The sequence below is a fragment of the Nomascus leucogenys genome, chromosome 9 (genome assembly GCF_006542625.1).
Source record: "Nomascus leucogenys isolate Asia chromosome 9, Asia_NLE_v1, whole genome shotgun sequence".
Taxonomy (NCBI): Eukaryota; Metazoa; Chordata; class Mammalia; order Primates; family Hylobatidae; genus Nomascus; species Nomascus leucogenys.
Genome location: NC_044389.1, coordinates 41251761 through 41273639, shown reverse-complemented (window position 1 = coordinate 41273639; position 21879 = coordinate 41251761). Strand labels below are relative to the sequence as shown.

The following is a 21879-nucleotide window of genomic DNA, read 5'->3' as shown; positions in this document are numbered from 1 at the left end:
GATATGTTAGTAGTAAGGTGAACACTCATACATTTTCATTAAAAGAAGAAACTCAGCTATATTACAAATATTTCAGAATACGATATGTTGAAGAGGCAATTTTAAACTCATATTATTCTGCTTTACCAAATCCAGCTCAACATTAAAATAATGCATTATAGTGCAAAAAGTGAAACAGGTTCTTGATAATTATTGGCAAGCAGTTGATAATTATTACAGGGTGATTGTTCAAGCAGTCTGAAAAATGCGACTCTCTAACATTATTTTTTTCAAAAAAGAAAAGAAAAACCTATCCAGAAGCATTCACAATTAATTTGCATAGTTTGTATCCCATCTGGAAACACTTACATAGTTAAAATGAAAACTATTTTAAGATCTGTCTATCTGGTTTGCTGACTTGCTTTTTTGACAATAAAGTTAGAAATATCAACAGTTTCACATAAAGTCTTAGTGTACTTTATGTGATTATTGTTTTTTTTTAATCATAAGGCAAAAGTCACATTTCCCTGTTCCAGAAATTTGGACTTAGTATCATTAAGTGTACCTCATGGTATATTTGAGGGTTCTACATGGACAGAGTCACTTTCACAAGCGACAGTCATTGTGTAAGCCATCCTTTCCTCCCATCACTCCACTTTCGAGGTATGTGAGTGCTCAGTGACAAACACAAAGCAGATTAGGTAAGACAAAAATGAAAGGAAAATCAGAAGCTTCATGTAAGTTTTACAAATATTTTACTAAATATTTGGCCCTTCAAATATGAATAGAAACTTCATAGAAAGCCTGAAAAACAATTATTGTTTGTATAAAAATTTCTTTCTAGAGATGATAGATTCATTCAATTTTCTGAAACTATCTTCTAAGAAACAATTCTGTCATTCTCCTCTGATTTTTCTCTCACATCTCTTTATCTTCCCTTAAGGAGCTAATTTCCTTGAAGTCTTTGATATTTTGTTTATTTTTTTTTAATAAGTTTTCCAGGAGTTCCTTGCAAAAATTAACACTAGTCTATGGTACAGACCCTGACAAAATTTTTTAGTGTCATCTTTGTTTGCTACTTTGTCTTTTTGTTCTAAGTTAAGGAAAAGTATACAAATGAATTAGTATTTTTCTTGTTTTATCATTTAAAAGTCGTAAGTGCAATTGTACGGTAATCAAGATGCAATTCAGATTCAAAAGTCAAAATCTGCGGTCTTCATCTGCTTTCTTCGGATGCTTTGGACATTTTTTGTTTTGTTTTCTCCCAGACAAGGTATGGGTCTGTCACCCAGGCTGGAGTGCAGTGGCGTGGTCTTGGCTCACTGCAACTTCCACCTCCTGGGCTCAAGCCATCCTGCCACCTCAGCTTCCTGAGTAGCTGTGACTACAGGCACCCTCCACCCTGTCCAGCTAATTTTGGTATTTCTTGTAGAGACGGAGTTTCAGCATGTTGCCCAGGCTGGTCTTGAATTCCTGGACTCAAAGCAGTCCACCTGCCTCGGCCTCCCAAAATGCTGGAATTATAGGAATGAGCCACCATTCCTGGCCACTATAGGCATTTTTATAGCCTTAATTTATAAGTACCACAAATATTTAATAATAACTAAGCTGGAAATGTTATAAAGTGAAATTAGATAACTCATACTTGATTGGAATATTTTTTGGTGTTCTTAGTTAAAATAACATTAGCATTTATTATTGTTATAGTTATTATTTTTCTGATCCTCTCTATATCATTTATATAGGCTTTTTTAAACAAAAATTGCTATTGAACATGAAAAAATTCAGAATATATTCAGATTAAAAAAAGGAAAGAAATACTCGCTTTCTTACTTTCACATATATTATGAGAATTACTTATCACAATATCCTGAAGCCTCAGTTATTTTACTGCTTTGTGGATAAGGCTTCTGATATTCGAAGAGATTAAGTACTTTGTTAAAAGTAACAATGACTAAATTGAAGTGACAAGATTAAATTCAAGACTTTAGACTTCAGTAATTAATTATTCAAGATTCCTCTTATTTACATCTGTACTTTTGTCTTCATTTTTATAATTGTTTGACACCTTGACATTACAGGATATCTTAAGGTATCATGATGTAACAACCTTCTTATTTTCTAGCTCTAATTTTCTTTATCTTTTACTCAACATTTTAGAGCTGATGATTTAAGAGGAAGAGTCCTAAGGACTGTTTAGTGGGCAGCATGATACAACTTGTAGTTTGAATCAAAATCCATTGTAGAAGAGAGAGATGATTAAAGGGAGGTCATTTATTCAATCAGTGCATTAATTGTGCAGCTACTGTATACTACATTTCTCCAGGAGCTGGAGGATTGGTAATCAGAAGAGGTGAAACAACTTATTCTCTTAGAGCTTTCTTTCTAGTTGGGGAGGGCACAGAAAATAAGTAGAAAAAAATATTAAAATATATAGTTTAGGTAAGTGATAAGGAGTAAGGGGAAAATAATGCAAGGAAAGCAATAGAGAGAGTTAGAATACGGAAAAGGGGTCTGTAATTTTAGATAGGATGACTAGAAAAAACCCTCTGTGAGAAGCTGACATTTGAATAAATAATAAAAGGAGGGTGGCAAGTAAGCCACGCAGATATCTTTTGGAAGAGTATTCCAGTCCAAAGGAGCATCACATGCAAAGACCATGGGCTGGAATATCTCTCAACCATTCAAAGAACAGAGCAGGCCAATGGAAGTGGAATGAACTGATGAACTGAAGGAAGGGAAGAATAGGAAATGATGTCACAGGGGTGCAGTTCTTAGAGCTATGTAAGGCTTTTGTAAAGACTCAGTTTTATTTTCATTGAGTGGGAGCCATTGGAGGCTTTGATTAGAGGAGCGATGTCGTGTGACTTATATATAGAAAGAATCTCTCTGCTCTGCTAAATATAGAGAGAAGTGGGATTAGGGCCAAAGTGGGGAGATCATTTAAGAGGCTTGTCATAAGAAATCGGATGGCTCCAATCAAGTTGGTGCAGCTGAGATGATAAGAACCTGTCAGGCTTACAGGGTAAGATCTATAAGATTTCCTGAGGCATTAAATGTAGTGCGTGAAGGAAATAGAGGAGTCAACATAACTCCTGAGTTTTTGGCCAGAACATTTTCAAGAATGAAGTTGCTATTTGCTAAAATGACAAAAACAGAAGGAAGAGCAGATTGGAAGCAGGAGGGCACAATAGGATAAGATCAGGAGCTGTTTTGGGCATATAATATTTGATATCTTATTAAATATCCAAGTGGAGATTAAATGGGTGCTTAAGCTGTACTGACATGAGAGGGTTCAGCTCTAAAGCATTTAGCCTAATAGAAGTGGGAATATAATCATTCAAAACCAAATGTTTTTACAGATTTTTTAAATGTCAAACACAGTACTAGGTGCTAGGATGTAATATTAATAAAATTGATATCATCCCTGCTCTCAAGGTACAGAATGGTATATAGTTTGTGTTATAGGTGATTGAGTTATATAGTGTTCACAAACATGCAATCTCAGAAATAGGAATCCCTGTGCCATTATCACATTGGTACAACTATACCTAGGAGTTTAATTCAACTGGTCTTCCTCTTGAAAGGAGTCTGCTTTTTTCTGTGCACGGACCGCCTTCCTAGAAGTTCTATTATGGCAGACTATTAATTATAAACAAGGCTTTTCATATTTACTTCTGTCATTTACATTCAATGTCCACTTGATATGGTTTGGCTGTGTCCCAATCCAAATATCACCTTGAATTGCAATAATCAAGTGATAAGGAGTAAGGGGAAAATAATGCAAGAAAAGCAATAGAGAGAGTCAGAATACAGAAAAGGGGTCTGTGATTTTAGATAGGATGACTCAGAAAAAACCCTTTATGAGAAGGTGACATTTGATAATTGAATAATGGGGGTGGTTCCCCCATACTGTTCTCATGGTAGTCATTAAGTCTCATGAGATCTGATGGTTTTATAAATGGCAGTTCCCCTGCACAGACTCTCTCTTGCCTGCTGCAAGACGTGTCTTGCTCCCCCTTCGCCTTCTGCCATGATTGTGAAGCCTGCAAGTGGAACTGTGAGTCCATTAAACTGCTCTTCTTTATAAATTACCCAGTCTTGGGTATGTCTTTACCAGCAGCATGAGAATGGACTAATACACCATTGTTCTTTCCCGTTCATGTTACTGGTAAAATTTAAGTATTGAGTTGTATTTGATGAGTGCTGCCCTCCCAGTGTCATGGACATATAGGTGGTTGGTGTTGATGTTTTCCTAGCTAAACAGTTATACTTAAAAGGTGAATTATTTACTAGGCTTTTTTGTTCTATGTTTGAGAGTTACAAATTTTTGCTACTGACATTTCAAGATCTGATATTGTAACTCTGCATGGGGTTTTTGAAGAGCCTACTAAGGCACTGAGTAAAATAAATACATTTCTAATAATGCACCTACACAGATAAAAGTGGGAGTTCTTTGGTTTCTTTTTTTTTTCTTGTTCTTTTTCTTTCTTTTTTTTTTTAAAGGTGTTTTAGGTCTTTTGGATACATTTGAGATGGTGTTATACGTGCCATTTTTCCATTATGAAAGACTGCTGTGCTAAACGTTGGTGCTTGATTCTCAATCGCAGCACCTTTCCTTTGAGTCAAAGAAGAGAGCAAATAGCCCTCTATTGAGGGAACCAGGGAGCACTAACCACTCTCTACTCTCAAACACTAAAGTAATTTAAGCAGTTGCAGACCCAACACTGCCTTGGTAGTATCCCCTGGAGAACAAAGCAGTTAAAGCAAAATTTCATGTGGTTTTCTTTCATGACTTGAGCTCCTTCTGAGAAATATATCAAGAGTTATGCAGGAATATTTCAAAACTGCTTCATTGACAGCATTCTAGTGGAGATCTTCATCAAATAACAACTGTGAAGTCATATCTGGCAGTATGAGGAGTGCTGTGATTCAGATTACAGCACGGTGGCTCACTTCTAAGAATTTCCACATCCAGAAAAAGCTTTGAAAGGATGAAGTTAAAAAAAAGAAGAAAACCTGGATATGTGTTTTTTAAATGTCTGCCTTTAAAAATCAATTTTTTTCAACATTTATTTTAGATTCATGGGGTACATGGGCAGGTTTGTTACATAGGTGTATTGTGTGATGCTGAAGTTTGGGGTATGAATGATCCCATTACCCAGGTATTGAGTGAGCATAGTGCCCAATAGGTTTTCTACCATTGCCCCCCTCCCTCCCTGCCTCTGGTGGTCCCAGCTTTCTATTGTGGCCGTCTTTATGTCCATGAATACTCAGTGTTTAGCTCCTGATTATAAGTGAGAACATGCAGTATTTGGAAAACCTGAATATTTATATAAGTTAAAATTGGGCTTAGTGTGGAAGCCAACTAAATGTGGCAACTTCCATCCTAAAACAAAAGTCAGTGTGTATGATCTATGTAGTTGAAAAAGGTATCAATTAGAAAGAAAACTCTTTCTTGTCAACTCAAAATTTTTCCATGTACATTTTTATACTTTTACCAATTTTGCATGTATCCATAAAAATCAATGTCATTGATTTTCATCTTTTAAAATTTTGCAAAAATGCTGCCATACTGCGTAGATCCTTTTGATGCTTGCTTTTTTTTTAAAAAAAAAGTTAATATTAGATTTTTGTGTGTTATCCATGTTTGTGACTTTAAATATAGTGCACTGATTTTCTACTACTCTTTAAAATATCATTGTAGAAATTAACCTTTTATCCATTCATTTATCTATTCTGCTACTGATAGAAGTTAGGTATTTAGGGCTCTTCAAAAAACCTTGAAGGAAAAGAATTGACAGTCATAAACACTTTCTCAACTTTGCTCCAACATCTTGATTTACTTATTTGTTGGGCCTCTATAAATTCTAAAGATTCACAGAAGTTTTTTTAGGGTGGGGACAAAATATCTTAAGGTGGAAATAAGAGTTCTAAATCTTAGAACAAGGACAGAAATGAAGTAATTGACAACCAAGGAACATGGCAGACATGGAGCTTCCTGGACTATTTTAACAGAACCAAAATATGATGTTTCAGTACAGTTCATGAACTTTTTCTTGTTTCTTAGGTCTACTGTCTTCTATATGCTGCTGTTTAATATAGCAATTCTGAATATTTATTTTCTGTCAATGTATAACAGGCTCTATTCATGCAAAACCTTTCAAAGATCAAACTTGCTGATGTCTTTAAGTTATTCAATATGAATATAAATCCAATGAATATCCTAATTCTTTTAGATCTTCCCAAAAATAAATGGTGCATATGTGTGTCTATTCATCAGAATTCACTGGGGATCTTTATGAAAATACATACTTATATGACACAACCTTGGAAATTATGATACAAGATATATAGGACAAAGGAATTGCATTTTTAATTTTAAAACTCCTTAGATGATTCAAAAACTAGTTGAGATACAGCTTCCCCAAGTGTAAAGCTTAAAATTTTAAATAGTATTCCCTACTGGAGATGGTCTGAAAATTAGTCTAAAAAAGTGATATAAATTTAAAAATAAAATGTTTTAACCTTGAAATCTTTGGCCAGAATTAAGTCAGTCTGCTTTAACTACTTATATTCTGAAAATGCTTGTAGCTAAGAAAGAAGCAAACACTATTGGCGTCTCTGAATATCAAACTGATTTACACCTCACAGAAAAGACAAAATGCTTTATCTGTGGAAGAGAAAACCCAAATCATTAAGTTACTTTATTCATTGTGGGTATAGAGGGTATTTTATGCATTGTTACTATCATGCTTTCTGCATCCAGGCCCTTATAAAACTTTGTAATTGGTTATGCATAAGCGCAACTTATGGCTTTTTCATTGTGTTTCCAGCACAGTGATGCGGTCCATGACCTCCTTCTGGATGTGATCACGTGGGTTGGAATTTTGCTGTCCCTTGTTTGTCTCCTGATTTGCATCTTCACATTTTGCTTTTTCCGCGGGCTCCAGAGTGACCGTAACACCATCCACAAGAACCTCTGCATCAGTCTCTTTGTAGCAGAGCTGCTCTTCCTGATTGGGATCAACCGAACTGACCAACCAGTAAGCAACCGACATTGATTCCAGTGAAGAATTTTTCCACTTCCAGCTTTTCAGTACCGCCAATACTAAAAATACTTATGTTTGAAAGTATCATTTCTTCTAGTCATCTGAGATAGATACTAATTTTCAGGCCTTACTCAGTTTTCCATTTTTCATATCCCATCATCATAAATAAGCAGCAAACTTTATGAATAAGGTGTATATTTCATTTTTAAATAGACTTTTGTTTTTTAGAGCAGTTATTGCTTTACAGCAAAATTAAGCAGAAGCTACAGACATTCCCATCTATTCCCTGCTCCCACACATGCATCGTGTCCTTCATTATCAACATCCTCCACCAGAACGGTACACTTGTGACAACTGATGAACCTACATCGACACATCATTATCATCCAAATTCCATAGTTTACATTAGGTTTCACTCTAGGTATTGTACATTCTCTGGGTTTGAGTATAAGTTTTTCACTGCCTTGAAAATCCTCTTTGCTTCCTCTGTTTATCCTTCCTTTCCCACTGATCTCTGGTAACCACTAATTTTTTTTTTTTTTTTTTTTTTTTTTTTTTTAACTGTCTCCATGGTTTTGGCTTTTCATCAGAATGTCACATAATTGGAATCATTTAGTATGTAGTTTTTTCAGATTGGCATTTCTCTCTCTCTTTCTTTCCTTCTTTGTTTGTTTTTCTTTCTTTTCTTTTTTTGAGACAAGGTCTCACTCCGTCATTCCAGCAAGAGTGCAGTGGCATGATCCTGGCACCCTGCAATCTCCACCTTCCAAGCTCAAGCGATCTTCCCACCACAGCCTCTGGAGTAGCTGGGACTACAAGCATTTGCCACCATGCCCAGCTAATTTTTTGTATTTTTGGTAGAGACAGGGTTTCGCCATGTTGTTCAGGCTGATGTCAAAATCCTGGATTCAATTGATCCACCCACCTCAGCTTCCCAAAGTGCTGGGATTACAGGTGTGAGGCACCACGCCTGGCCATGGCTTCTCTTAAATGGTCATATATATTTGAATTTCCTCCATGCCTTTTTTGACTTGATACAAGCTTATTTCTTTTTAGTGCTAAATAATATCCCATTGTCTGATGTACCACAGTTTATCTACTCACCTGCTGAAGGACATCTTGGTTGCTTCCAAGATGTCATTTGTGCTTTTGTCAACTATGAAGAAAGCTGCTATAACCATTTGTGTGCAGGTTTTTGTGTGGACATATGTTTTTAACTCCTTTGGGTAAAACCAGGGAGCACAATTTGTGGATCACATGGTAAGAGTATATTTAGCTTTAAAGAAACTGACAAATTGTCTTCCAAAGTGGCTGTACCATTTTGTGTTCCCATTAGCAATAAAGGAGATATACATTTCTTCGGAAATTATTTCATAAACTTGTCTTTCTAAGGAACTACATATTGTCATTTTTTTCTTTTATTTTAGCCATAGGGCTCAATATTGAGGAAACTTTGGTAAAATTATTTAGAAAATGAAAGAATATCTTTTTTTCCAATTAATAGAATAATGCTTTAAAGTTTGTAATATGCCTTAAAAACAGCCAATATTATATTAAAATCTGTAGGTCTAAAATGGGTTTTTCTAATTGATGTGTTTTGGAAAATAGTACAACCTGCAAATCATTTTTAGTATATGTAAACTCTTCCCAAATTTTGTTTGGCACTTCATAGTTGCATGAGTTCTGGTCATGTCTTTAATTGCCAGCCTTGTACGTTATTGCAACCTACATTTAGTCATATCAAGGAAAGGAGGAAGAAAAAAAGGGGAAGAAAAGAAAAAAAGAAAGAACAGCACTAGCCAACTGTTGGTAAAACCAAACAGAAAATATAAATAATAGACAATATCTTCATATATTACACAGACTTTATGCCCACTTATAATTTTTGTGAGCCACTTTCAGTTTACTTAAGATTTATGCACATGATACAAGTTTGTTATCATGAGTAAAACTGCAAAAGAGCAGAAAAGTTTCATTTTGTAGAAGACTTTTGAGCATAATAAATAGTTCGCTTACTTAATGCTGTTTTCTGGTATGTGTCCATATGTATGGAGTACTTTACAATAAAAATGCAGTTGGATTCATGTTTGTGATTACACATTCATGATTAATGACTGTAAAGGGTACAATTATGGTGATTATATTTTTAATCGGGCATCATATACTAATGTGACAGCTTTCCCCATAAATGCATACCTATGAATAAGCAATCAAAGTACACATTTCTTTCCCCAAAAAAGTAAAGCCTTATGATAACAAAAATTAATAGTTGATGTTCTAACTCTAAAAAGCAAGAAATGGAAAATTGTGTTATTTTCCAAGAATATATCATTTTATTCTCTTGTTAGCTTGCAATTCAAATGCTGTGTGATTTCTTTTCATTTAGAGACCTTATTCTTATTTTTGTTTCCTGATGTTACATATGGTATGAAAAACTTTGCCAAATATTGCATACTACACAAAACTCATTTCTACCAAGTAATATAAAGAACAATGATTGATATGAAAAACATGGGTAGAGTGCAGCTCAGCAAAACTTGTCTTTACTCTCCTTGCTAGTGAGGTATTGGACCAGCTTGCTTTCTAGCTCCTCAGATGTAAGACTTGCTGATCTCTCCTTCACTGTCATCTTTGTGACCCAAAATTTGACCTGCCCTTTTGTCTCATTTCATAGGGATCATACTCATCAATGAATTTCTATTACTCTGATAACTTCTGTAAGTTTGTTGACCTTTTCTAGTAGCAGTTATAGATTTTAGTCAGGGCTTCCTATAAGGAAGAATAACTCAAAGAAATGAGAATTCAGGAACTGACATAAGAGTAAGAAATTGATAGTTGGTCAGCTGAAAATTGTAGTACTTTAGAAAATATACAGAAATAAGAGCTGGCTGCCTTTTTTGACCAAGCTTGTCTAAACCAATATTTAAATAACAAAAAAATCAGAGAAAGAAAGCAGTTTGGGAACATTTAATTTTAAGCAGATCCATTTTTATTCATGTTCACCATGAATTTTCCAACACCACCTTAAATCGTTTTTGAAACAAGGCAGGGTAGAAATAAACAATTACTAATAATTAATTTCATCATGAAACAAACAATTAGTAATAATCTCATCATGAAAAGACTGCGATTAACTACACTATTTAATTTTCCCCTTAGTTTTAATGTTTCTCTTTCATTGACTGTTGAAGAGCTTACTATGTTAGTATGTTCTAACTCTAACTCTAACTCTAACTCATAATTATGGCCAAGAAAAACAATTCTTAAAATCTATTTTAAAATATTTATGCTAATATCAGAAATAATTATTCATAGGCTCTTATTAGAATTTTTTCTAAGTATTATAATTTTTTTATTCTAATGATATGCTGTCATCCATAAGCCATTATTAATGTTAAAGGCAGTTTTCAAAGGTAGATTATATTTAAGTATATCAGTTTTAATATCTGTGTTTTAAGACTCTTCCCTACGTTATTATTTTGCAGACCTATTGTAATGCAGTTTTGGTAAATATTTAATTTCGTTTTATGGCAGTTGACTAGTATCCCATGTGGTAGTGATTTGACTAAATAATTTGTTCATTTTCCTAGATTGCCTGTGCTGTTTTCGCTGCCCTCTTACATTTCTTCTTCTTGGCTGCCTTCACCTGGATGTTCCTGGAGGGAGTGCAGCTTTATATCATGCTGGTGGAGGTTTTTGAGAGTGAACATTCACGTAGGAAATACTTTTATCTGGTCGGCTACGGGATGCCTGCGCTCATTGTGGCTGTGTCAGCTGCAGTAGACTACAGGAGTTATGGAACAGATAAAGTGTAAGTTTATTGTTTTCTTTCTTTTTAAATCTAGGTGAAATAAAAGTGTTGGATTTTCTTGGAAGCTAAGGTCTTTATATGACCTCACAGCGAAGAAATTGGGCAGCAAATGTGTATAATTCGATCCATGGTTATATACTTTGGTTATGATGTAAAAAGGGAAAACTACTTTTGAGACTTACCATGATGCTGTTATAAAACAGCATAATTTTTCCACATCTACATCATAACCTTGTGTAATTACGAAGAGATCATAATTTTATTTTTCTTTCGAACATGAAGAATTAGTCAAAGGAGGAACCAGCTGCATGAAGAGCTGTTTGCTAGCATAGGGTGGTGCATTGCCTGACACTGCTGGCTTCTCTTCTTCCTGGCAAGTCCGTTCAAGTCACTGGAAAGCCTTTTATGTCATCAACAGAAAGAGTATAGGAGCAGGGACAGCCTGTGTTTTTCCCCTTTTTTCCTGGGTTGGCGTTGAGGTAGAGTGATGAATTTTGCTTTCAACATAGCTTTAAATTGGTAAGACATATATATCGAGATGTGAAGCATATTAGCATGGAGTTCAGATAAAAATATGTTTGTAGTCTACATACATATAACAGTTGAGATACCCAGAGTAAATCAAAGTTTTATGAGAAGAGATTAGAAAGTAAACCAAGATAGACCTCTGATGAATAATCATATTTAGAACTAGACCCAGGAGAAAAAAATACAAGTAGAGAAAAAGAAGAGGTAAGCAGAGGCTTAGAAAGATTACCATGAGGTTTAGATTCAAGGCAAGGGAGAAGAAAGTCTCAAGATGGTGTTTCAAAACACCATCAGTGGCCAGACACAGTGGTGCATGTCTATAAAGCTACTTAGGATGCTGAGGCAGGGGAATCGCCTGAGCCCAGCCTTTGAGATTACAGTGAGCTGTGATCACGCCACCTTAACTCCAGCCTGGATGACAGAGTGAGAACTCATCTCTAAGAAGCAAAACAAAACTAAAACAAAAAACCACCATCAGTGGTGTTTTATGTCATAATTAGTTTAAGTAAAAAACAAAAACAAACAAAAGAAACCATTTGACCTCTGCAACAAGTCTTTTTTTTTTTTTAAGAGGCAGGGTCTCTATGTTGCCTGGGCTGCTGGAACTTCTGGGCTCAAGTGATCCACCTACCTCAGCCTCCCAAGTAGTGCAACAGCCATTTTTGCAAAGTACTGGAAGCAGAAATCAAATTGGAAGGTGTGAAGACATAAGTCAGTAGTAAGAGCGTTATTTACACCTGGAAGTAAGTTGATTGAAAAATAGTGAAAATATTAACTTACGTGATAATCATGAAGGAAAATTTTAAAGATGAAGTCTTAAGCATATCTAAGGGTGAGAAGAATCTAATTAATAGAAGGAGATTCCTAGAGAGAAAATTCCTGATAGTATATATGGGCCAAATGAAAGGGAAAAGTCTTGGAGGGTAGAAAGACACAAGACTAAACACAAGATTAGGAAAATCTTGATTTATTACTAAAAGTGGTTTTAGAATTTTCAAAGTCCATGGCACTAACTTTACAGGTGAGAAAATAAAATACTAGATAAATTAATTGCATTGCCTGTGATTATAGAGTTAGTTGGTAGCAGATGTGAGATAAACCAAGTCAGATTATTTCAAATAAACTAGGATTTTTTTTTTTTTTTTGAAATTGTAAAATGACCTCACTTTTTTGAGGTGAATGTGAAGAAAAGGACAGGCAAGGTACATTCTGAAGCAGAGGAACTTTTCCATCAAGTAAAAGATGCTGATTTCTATTGAGTGAATAGGTGAGGTCACATCAAGAGAACAGATTTGAAAAGCTTTGAAATGAACACTATGGAAAATGTGCTAAGGAGCCAATTAGACATTAATAAAAAGATTTTCGAGCAGCAGTGTAGGCTCAGATGAGGTTAGATAACTTCAATTTGTACAGAAGTTAATAAGCCAAATTTCATGACTTTCCACCGCAATCAGCAGTCTGAACATGCTGGCAATAAAACAGCTTGCTTCTCAGAAGTGAGGATTCATAAAAAGGGAACGACAAGAAGAGGACGCCAGAATTATTGGGAGCATAGTTAAAACAGCATATGTGAACTATGCTATTTTAGGCACCAACAATACAATGAAAAGAAGACTTATCCCCGTTGAGTGTTTGTCTTGAGTATAGTGACAGGCTATATAAAACCATTCGTCTAAATATGCCAATAACTATTATGTTTTAATCTCACCTTTGTGAATTGTAATCACGTCTGTGATTTTTCTGTTGATTCCAGTGACATCTGTGGATGTCTAGGGATTTTTTTTTACTAAGACTAGGATTAGTAAAAAAAAAAAAAAAAAACACATTATCTGAGGTTGTCCCTAAAGATATCTTAGGGGAGGGGTGTTAGGTTGATATAGGTTTGTTTGTTTTTTTAAATAACATCTTTGACATATTCATGTAACATAAAATTCAGTCTTTAAAGCATACACTTCGGTTGTTTTTAGGATGTTTGTGGTATTATGTACACATCACTATTGTCTAATTTTAGAATATTTTCATCGAAACAGAAAAGAAACCCCCTAGCAGTCATTTCACCTAGATCATGGGACTTTACAGTTTTCTCAATGCATTTTCTACTACGAAATTGAGTAATATAGTTATTTGTGACCTTATGCTATTTCAAATATTGTTGCTAAGTAGCTCCATTTTGCTCTCTTGAAGTTCCAAATTACATTTTTCTTTTACATCAGTTTTTTTCTCCTTAGGTATTTGGAAATTGTCCTGTTACTACTGAACTCATTCAATTTGTTTTGTTTGTGTTTTAGTCATTTACTTTGAGACAGATGTCATTTTTTGGATAGTAGAAATCTATCTTTTCTTAGAATCAATAATATGTAGTCTCTTGTGACTTTGTTAAAGCTTTGGCCATCATTGCTTTAATTTCCTGCACCATAACTGGAAACTGTCATTTACTGACATTATTACTGTGTGAGACTAGGGGCTAATTTATTTCCCAGGCACTGATTTAAAACAAGCCTTAATAATAGTTAAGTTTTGCAATTATCACTTTTTCCAACACAAAGAGAAGTGAAACACATACAGAGAAAAGGGAGGGTAGATGGAAAAGAGATAGGAAAAGATAGGGAAAGTTTCCTTATTTCAATTATTTCACAGGCGGGCATAACACATTTTAGCGTCTTGTTGTACATTTTAAATAAATTGTCCACAGAGAAGCCTTCAGAATACATGTAAAAAATGTTTAACTTCCACTTTTTCGGAATTCATGCAATCCAACACCTATACAGTGCTGTTTTCCCACTGAAGAAGCAGATATTGAAAAGAGAACCGGTACTGAGCCATGGTGTTTACTTGAGAAGTTGAAGTGAACAGATTGTTTCCATCAGGGCTTAATCAAGACATCACAGTGAAAATATAAGCCATTAATTTTTACACAACTCAAAGGATTTCTGTATATAGAATTATATATCTTGTTTCTTATCATCGAGACTGTCTTTGTTCCAGTTTCTGTTGCTGTTGTGTATTGCTTTTATTTTATTTTATTTTATTTTATTTTATTTATTTTTGAGATGGAATTTCACTCTTGTTGCCCAGGCTGGAGTGCAGTGGCACGATCTTGGCTCACCACAACCTCTGCCGTCTGGGTTCAAGCAATTCTCCTGACTCAGCCTCTCGAGCAGCCAAGTAGCTGGGATTACAGGCATGCACCACCACGCCCGGCTAATTTTGTAATTTTTTAGTAGAGATGGGGTTTCTCCATGTTTTTCAGGCTGGTCTGGAACTCCCAACCTCAGGTGATCTGCCAGCCTTGGCCTGCCAAAGTCCTGGGATTACAGGTGTGAGCCACTTTTATTAAATAAAATAAAAGCCCAGCTTGCTTTTCCCATTCCCTGCTCACCAAGTGCCTCTTTTTTTCACACATCTCTGCTGTCTCAAGTTTGTTTGTTTGCAGTGTTACCTTCCTGTGTACTACACTGATTCTTTAAATATGAAAATGTATAGTCCACAGCCTATAATAAAGTGGAATTAGCCAGAAATCAGAGATATATTGTCGACTATTTTCTTTAAATTATTATTAAGCTCAATACAGTAAAACTGTATGTCTTGGAAATCTTTTTTACTTGTTTTTAGAACTTCATGATTCTTAAGTTTTTATTCTTCAGTCTTGCTCGCTTAGAGTACATCTAGAATAAAACCATTGAATGTCTATTACAATAATTCAGATAATAGACATGTCTCCCTTTTCTCTCCTCTGAATGTATTTGTTTATTATACTGACAATGAGGTTTTATTTCTAAAACCTTTAATATAATAATAATATCTTACATTTCTAAAATTTAGAGAATTATATTAATGGTAGGAGATAAAATCAGAGACAAAATTGTTTTGTAGGTTAAATAAATGCTATTTTGACAGATATGGAGACAAATATATTCCATCTGGCTGATGGATTTTGATGTTTTTCTATGAAATGTTGTTAGGGCTATTGAATTTATTATTATATATAAAACACATACACACAAAGCATACAAATTTGATTCTGAGAAGTTGCTTAGTTTGCCATCAATTTGCAGTGCTTGTAAGGAGCCATTATTTGTTTAACAAAACCTTTTTATCTGTACTGACATTATATTCAAGAATGTACTTAGAATAACATTTGGTTAAAATAATTAGATGTTTAAAAAATCCATTTTAAAAAACAATAATCTTAAAAAAGAACTCTGCTAGTAGACCACAGGTATAAATTGCACTGTTAATAATGGATATTTATTTTCATTTATCTCTTTCTTATATCTTTTTATGTCTCTCATACTGTTATTCACATGGATATTCAGTGGGATGCCATCAATATGATACTGTCAGAAGATAATTATAGCAAAGGCTGGCACTGACTTAATAATTCAAACAGGACAGATTTGGAAATTCAGTGCTAAATGCTTTGGTTTTATGACCTGAAACGAATCACTTCATTTAAACTTTAATTATTCCAGTATTACCAAAACATGCAAACTGTTTGAACAGTAAATTTTTATTTTTAAAAAAATCACATTGATAGTTTATAGCATTTTCCACTCAATCTCATGTATGAAAAAGCAGTGTTTACCATCATGAGTGGATTGGAAGAAGGAATTAGAAGTGGGTACCAGGAAGAGGGAGAGAGGACACTGGGAAGGGGTACAACCCAGAGAATTGTCTAGGAGAGAAAATCTGGGCTAAAAAATTGATGAGTAGTTTCTAACTATGTGGATGAAGTCATGAACATTTATAATTGATAAGAACATTCTTGAGGACTAGAAGAATAGCCAAGCTGTTAAAAATAATTGAAATCAAATTTTATGATCTGAAAATTGTCATAAATTATCTATTAAATTTTACATTTGTCTTCCCAGCTCACTAGCTTAAGAGTATCTCTAAAAGGAGTACTCTCTTCTCTGTTAGTTAAAAGACCCCAGACTTCCTTATTTTCACTTCATCATCTAACCAGCATAATCATGTAGGTAGAAAAGTGATTATAGATTTTTAAAAAATAACAGATTAGAGTATTATTCAAGAAAGAGATTAGTTAAGGAAGATTGAACTTGATGGTATATGCAAGTTATATGCATAGATTTATTTAATTATTTTGTTCACAATTCCTTAGCATTTCAAATTCATAGAAAATCATATTTTCACTTAAGGAATATTTTGCTAAGCAATTATTATATGATGTTATAAAATGTTCTTATAACATTTCATTGACATAAAGCATTTACCTTGCTGTAATATTATCACCAGGTGTGTTTGACTATAGCTTGGCCAGTAGGAAATAATACAGATAATGAAAAAGTATTTGTTACTGACATATGAAGGTCATCATTCAATATGTCTACAGGGAGTACATGTGTATATTTATATACTATTTTATTCAAGGCCAAGAACATTTTATGTGTATGTGTAGTAAATACTGAAGGGTTATTGTGTCATCATTTTATCATCCAGAAAGCCATTGATTCATTGGACATATAAAATTATCATCATATATAAGAATTCTAGGCTGAGCATAATTTTTTTCTATTAAGAAGTTATCCATACCAGGACTATATCAGAGATCATCAGGACCACTGTGCTGTTATTTTTAAAATGCAATGAAATGTTGGACTTAAAATTGAATATTGGACCTGAGTTCTTATTGGAACCAAAGAAGTATAACAACTTCCACAGCTATCATTAGACATCTAAAGATCATGTATAATATATCATGACTTTATCCACTAGGATGGCTACAATAAAAGGTACTTAGTGACAAACATTGTTGAAGATGTAGAAAATCAGAACCCTCATATATTGCTGGTGACAGTGTCAAATGGTGTAGCTAGCTAATTCGGAAAATCGTTTCACAGATTTTCAAAAGGTTAAACATAGTTTTGATCCAGCAATTCTACTCCTAAGCATTTATAAAAAATAAAAAATAAAAACTAAGGTCCATGTTAAAACTTGTATACAAGAGTTTATAGCAGCATTATTTATGTTAGCCAAAACGTGGGAATACCCAATGTCCATCAACTGATGAAAAGATAAAATGTGAAATACGTAAATGATGGAGTATTTTTTGGCAATAAAAATGAAGTATTAACACATGCCATAAAATGCATAAACTTTAAAATTATTATGTTATGTGACTAAAGCCAGTTATAAAAGACTATATATGTTCCCTTATATATATATAATGTCCAGAATAGGCAAATCTTTAAAGACTTAGCAATCTATTTTTGATATATTACAGGTAGTGTTTAATTCTAAGATCCAAAACTGTAGCAGAACCTCAAATGCTAGTCTTGACCACCACTGATTGCACTCCATCCCTGTATCACTCCACCAACCTTTTTTAAAAATTCATGCACTTGCTTGCAAAGTATTTCAACATTAGATGTATGAATGTGCTGCAATGAAAATGGCATTAAAAGAATTCCTAACAATCATATTATGCAATAAGCTGAGGCCTAGATTTATTATACTTGGTGTATATACCTGTCCCTTTTCTCTCTTCTGTCCTTCTTTCTTGCCCAGTTTATTCCTTTCTTACTCTTTCAATCTTGCCATATATATATAAATATAATACATTATATTTATAAAATACATTTATATATAAATATATATTTATAATATTACATATAAATATATATATTACAAATATAGCAATATCAGCAAATGTTACAGAGAAAAGGAATATATAATTTAAAAATTCTCATAAACAACTTGATATGATTAAGCCTTGTGAATTTCATGATCTAATAGTAGCCAAAGATTGTTTACTGGTTACATTTAATACTCATCAAGAATAGGATTCAGTCTGTGATTTAGCATCCTGTAGAAAGTGCAACAAACATATTGCTAATTTACATTACCCCAAAAAACTTTGGTTAATATTTTGAAATAGAGTAATTCACAAGGAGAAAGACTACTTATTCCTGTGGGTTAACACCAGTTTTTTAGAGTTTTGCAATCAATAAGCTTGTATAATTCAGTAAGACTTCATTATATATCTAGCAATATATGTTACTTTTAATATTTGAAAAATATTATGCTACAAAATGAATTTCAATAACATATTTGTATTAGATAAATGAAAAGGAGGTCAAGTCAAGGTTTGTGGTATATGACAAGTGTTTCTCTGAATTACAGAATAAATCTAATATCAGAAGGTTTTTACTATTGCCTAAAATAAACATGAGTGTGGTCAGAATGCACTTGTTTTCTCAAGTCTTTTATGTCTTTTGTTACAGTACTTTTATAAACATAATATATAGATGATATACATATGATTGAATTTCATTTGTAAAAAAGAAATTGCCATATCTTAAAAATTAAATGTGAATGGCCAATCCAAATTACTAATTTCACAAATTAAATGTTGCTAGGTAGATAAAGGCAATTTTCAGATAAATTGTATTTTTCAGTAGCGGGTCTATCTTACCATTCACAAGCTGGACCTCAGTGTGTTTAGTGTGATAAATTGTTCTTCTAGCTTTATCTCACCTTAACCAGTGTTTTTACCTTGTATGTGAATGTCATTGAATGGTCAGACTTATAAAACTCTGAGGTAGGATATATGTGCTCAGGCATGTATATATACACCCCACGTAATGTTCTTCTCCACCTTATAGGCTGAGTGAATTGTTTTAACACAGGCACAGTGAACTGGGACAGGAATCATGCAAATTTTTAAGGTAGTTAATAGGAAGAGGAGGAGATACAGAAGGCTTTGAGAAAGCCAGCATGCGGCCAGAAACAACAGCAGGTGTGGCCATATGGCAATCAAATTAGAAAAGGGATTCTTGCCACACAGCCTTCCAGAAGAGAGTAAAGCCCCAGCAGCCCTCATGGAGGGATGATTTACTAAGTACATTTTACGTATTTTATATTGCCTCTTTCACTGTTCAATTCCAAAGGAAATGTAAATCCATTTTACCAAATAGATATAAAATTTTTTCTCAAAGAATAAAAATAATCATTTTGAAATGCTCCTTTACATTTAGAAAAGATCACTGTGCCGAAAGCACATTTCCAAATAAAGCGTTGGCTAAGCTGAGACCATTTTTGAAAAAGCAAAGTTTTGCAAGGCTATAATTTTACTTTAACAAAACATTTGGTGAGATTATTTAATATTTTAAAATTCCCTTAGTCCAAGACAACTGTTAATAATATAATTAAAGATATTTGTTTAGATTCCTTAACTTGTAAAATAATCTTCTATAGAAGATTGTGAAGCACATTTTTTTTCTGAAAATGTGTTTTAGTTCTCAAATTAGCTTTCAAAAACTTATTTGACCTACAAAATAACGAGAACTGTATTATTAAGTCATTCTTAAAATATATTATTACTATTATATCATGTTGCTATAATTTCAGCAGCATTCATGAGCTGCAGTGTGTGTGTGTGTGTGTGTGTGTGTGTGTGTGTGTGTGTCTGATCTAGTCTGGGAAAATGTCCATGTTTTGGTTTTGTCCTTCATTGTTTTTCTGTTTTTGTTTTTGTTTTTCTTTTCGTTTTTTTGTTTGTTTTTTTTTTGAGATGAAGTCTTCTCATTCTGTCGCCCTGGCTGCTGGACTACAATGGCACGATCTTGGGTCACTGCAGCCTCTGCCCCCAGATTCCAGAGATTCTCCTGCCTCAGCCTCCCGATTAGCTGGGATTACAGGCATGCATCACCACCCCCGGCTAATTGTTGTATTTTTAGTAGAGATGGGATTTCACCATGTTGGCCAGGCTGGTCTCAAACTCCTGACCTCAAGTGATCTACCCGCCTCGGCCTCCCAAAGTGTTGGGATTACAAGCCTAAGCCACGTGCCTAGCCCCTTCATTGTTTTTACCCGGAGGGAAAATGCAATTACGATCTTTGTTCAGAACTTAGAAAGACCTTTGAAAATCTTCCTTCCCCAAGAGCTTCTTTTCTGTCTCTCTCTCTCTCTCTCTCTCTCTCTCTGTCTGTCGCTCTCTCTTTTTCGCTCTCTCTCATACACACATACACCCTCTCTCTCTCTCTTTTATTACGTTGGTGACAAGCTAGCCTATGGTCAGAATGAAGACAATGTTCATATTTCAACCTTGAATTTTCTGGTTTGTTTCTGCTTATATTTAGCACTACGCTTCTATTTCATATGACCAAGTTTTTTGAACACCATCACAACAAAAGGGTAACTAATTATCCAAACAAACCAATGGTGTTTAACTAAGCATTGATTGCTTCACTAATAGCATTTTTTCAAACAGGTTTATTGTGTTTACTTTGAATAAAGAAATTATCTTGTCTACATAAAAAATGGGAACTTGTAGTCAGTTTCTTGTTAGAGTGCCTATTGTACTTCTACTGAAATTAGTTTACATGTATTTAACTTAATAGAAGAAGGCCAGACTTCGTTTTTCGTTTATGTTTTGTTTTTGTTTGAGACGAAGCCTCGCTCTGTTGCTCAGGCTGAAGTACAGTGCCGGGTTCATGACTCACCACAGCCTGGACCTCTTGGGCTCAAGCCATCCTTCCACTTCAGCCTCTCGAGTAGTTGGGACCACAGACATGCATCATCATCCCCAGCTATTTTTTTTTTCTTTTCTTTGTAAAGATGAGGTATCACTATATTGCCCAGGCTGGTCTTGAACTCCTAGGCTCAAGCGATCCTTCTGCCTTGGCCTCCCAAAGTCCTGGGATAACAGGTGCCTAGTCTCTTCATTGTTTTAAAATAGGCTTTTTGTAGGCAATCTGTTTTGGTTCAAGGCTCTTTTTTTTGCTTAAAAATCTAGCTCTTAAAGTAAGTTTAAAAGTTATAGCAAAGTAAAGGAAGCCAAAAATCGTAATAAACATCATTGCCTCCGTTACTCAGATGTTAAAACTGTTAGCATCTTAGTGTATTTGCTGTCAGTAATTACTAACCTAAAACATATGGCTAAAGCCCATTTTGTTCACTTCTAGTGATCTCTACTCTTATGTGAGAGGCAACCACTAACATGAGTTTGGTGATTTTTGTTTTCTTTCCATTAAATAAAATAACATATACATATCCATCAAAAATATATTGTGTGTAGTTTTTAATGTCTGCGTGTGTATGTTTAACATGTATATATACACGCTGTATTATGTATACATTTGATATAGTTTAGATTCTGTACCTTACTTTTTCACTCAACTTTGGTTTTTTTTTTGTTTTTTTTTTTGAGACAGGGTCTCACTCTGTCACCCAGGCTGGAGCACAGTGCCACGATCTCAGCTCACTGAAGCCTCAGCCGCCCGGGTTTAGGTGATCCTACCCCCTCAGCCTCCTGAGTAGCTGCGACTACAGGGGCACACCACCATGCCTAGCTAATTTTCACAGGCACAAGGTTTTGCCATGTTGCCTAGGCTGGTCTCAAACTCCTGGGCTCTAGTGAATCGCCCTCCTTGGCCTCCCAAAGTGCTGGTATTACAGATGTGAGACACCACACCCAGCCCCCAACTTTTTTTTTTTTTATCCTATTGACATATGTAGATCTACTTCCTCCTTTTTAACTGTTTTATA

The 21879-nt window shown here is 34.4% G+C and overlaps 1 protein-coding gene across 22 annotated transcripts in view; it reads left to right on the top strand.

The window, feature by feature from the left end:
* Nucleotides 1-21879, top strand: part of ADGRL3 (adhesion G protein-coupled receptor L3) — an 871587-nt gene that overhangs the window by 763734 nt on the left and 85974 nt on the right. For all 22 annotated transcript variants that reach the window (XM_030818870.1, XM_030818875.1, XM_030818872.1 and 19 more), the window contains 2 exons: nt 6816-7025; nt 10622-10842. In XM_030818870.1, the coding sequence (XP_030674730.1) occupies nt 6816-7025; nt 10622-10842 (431 nt within the window). The remainder of the gene's footprint in view (nt 1-6815; nt 7026-10621; nt 10843-21879) is intronic.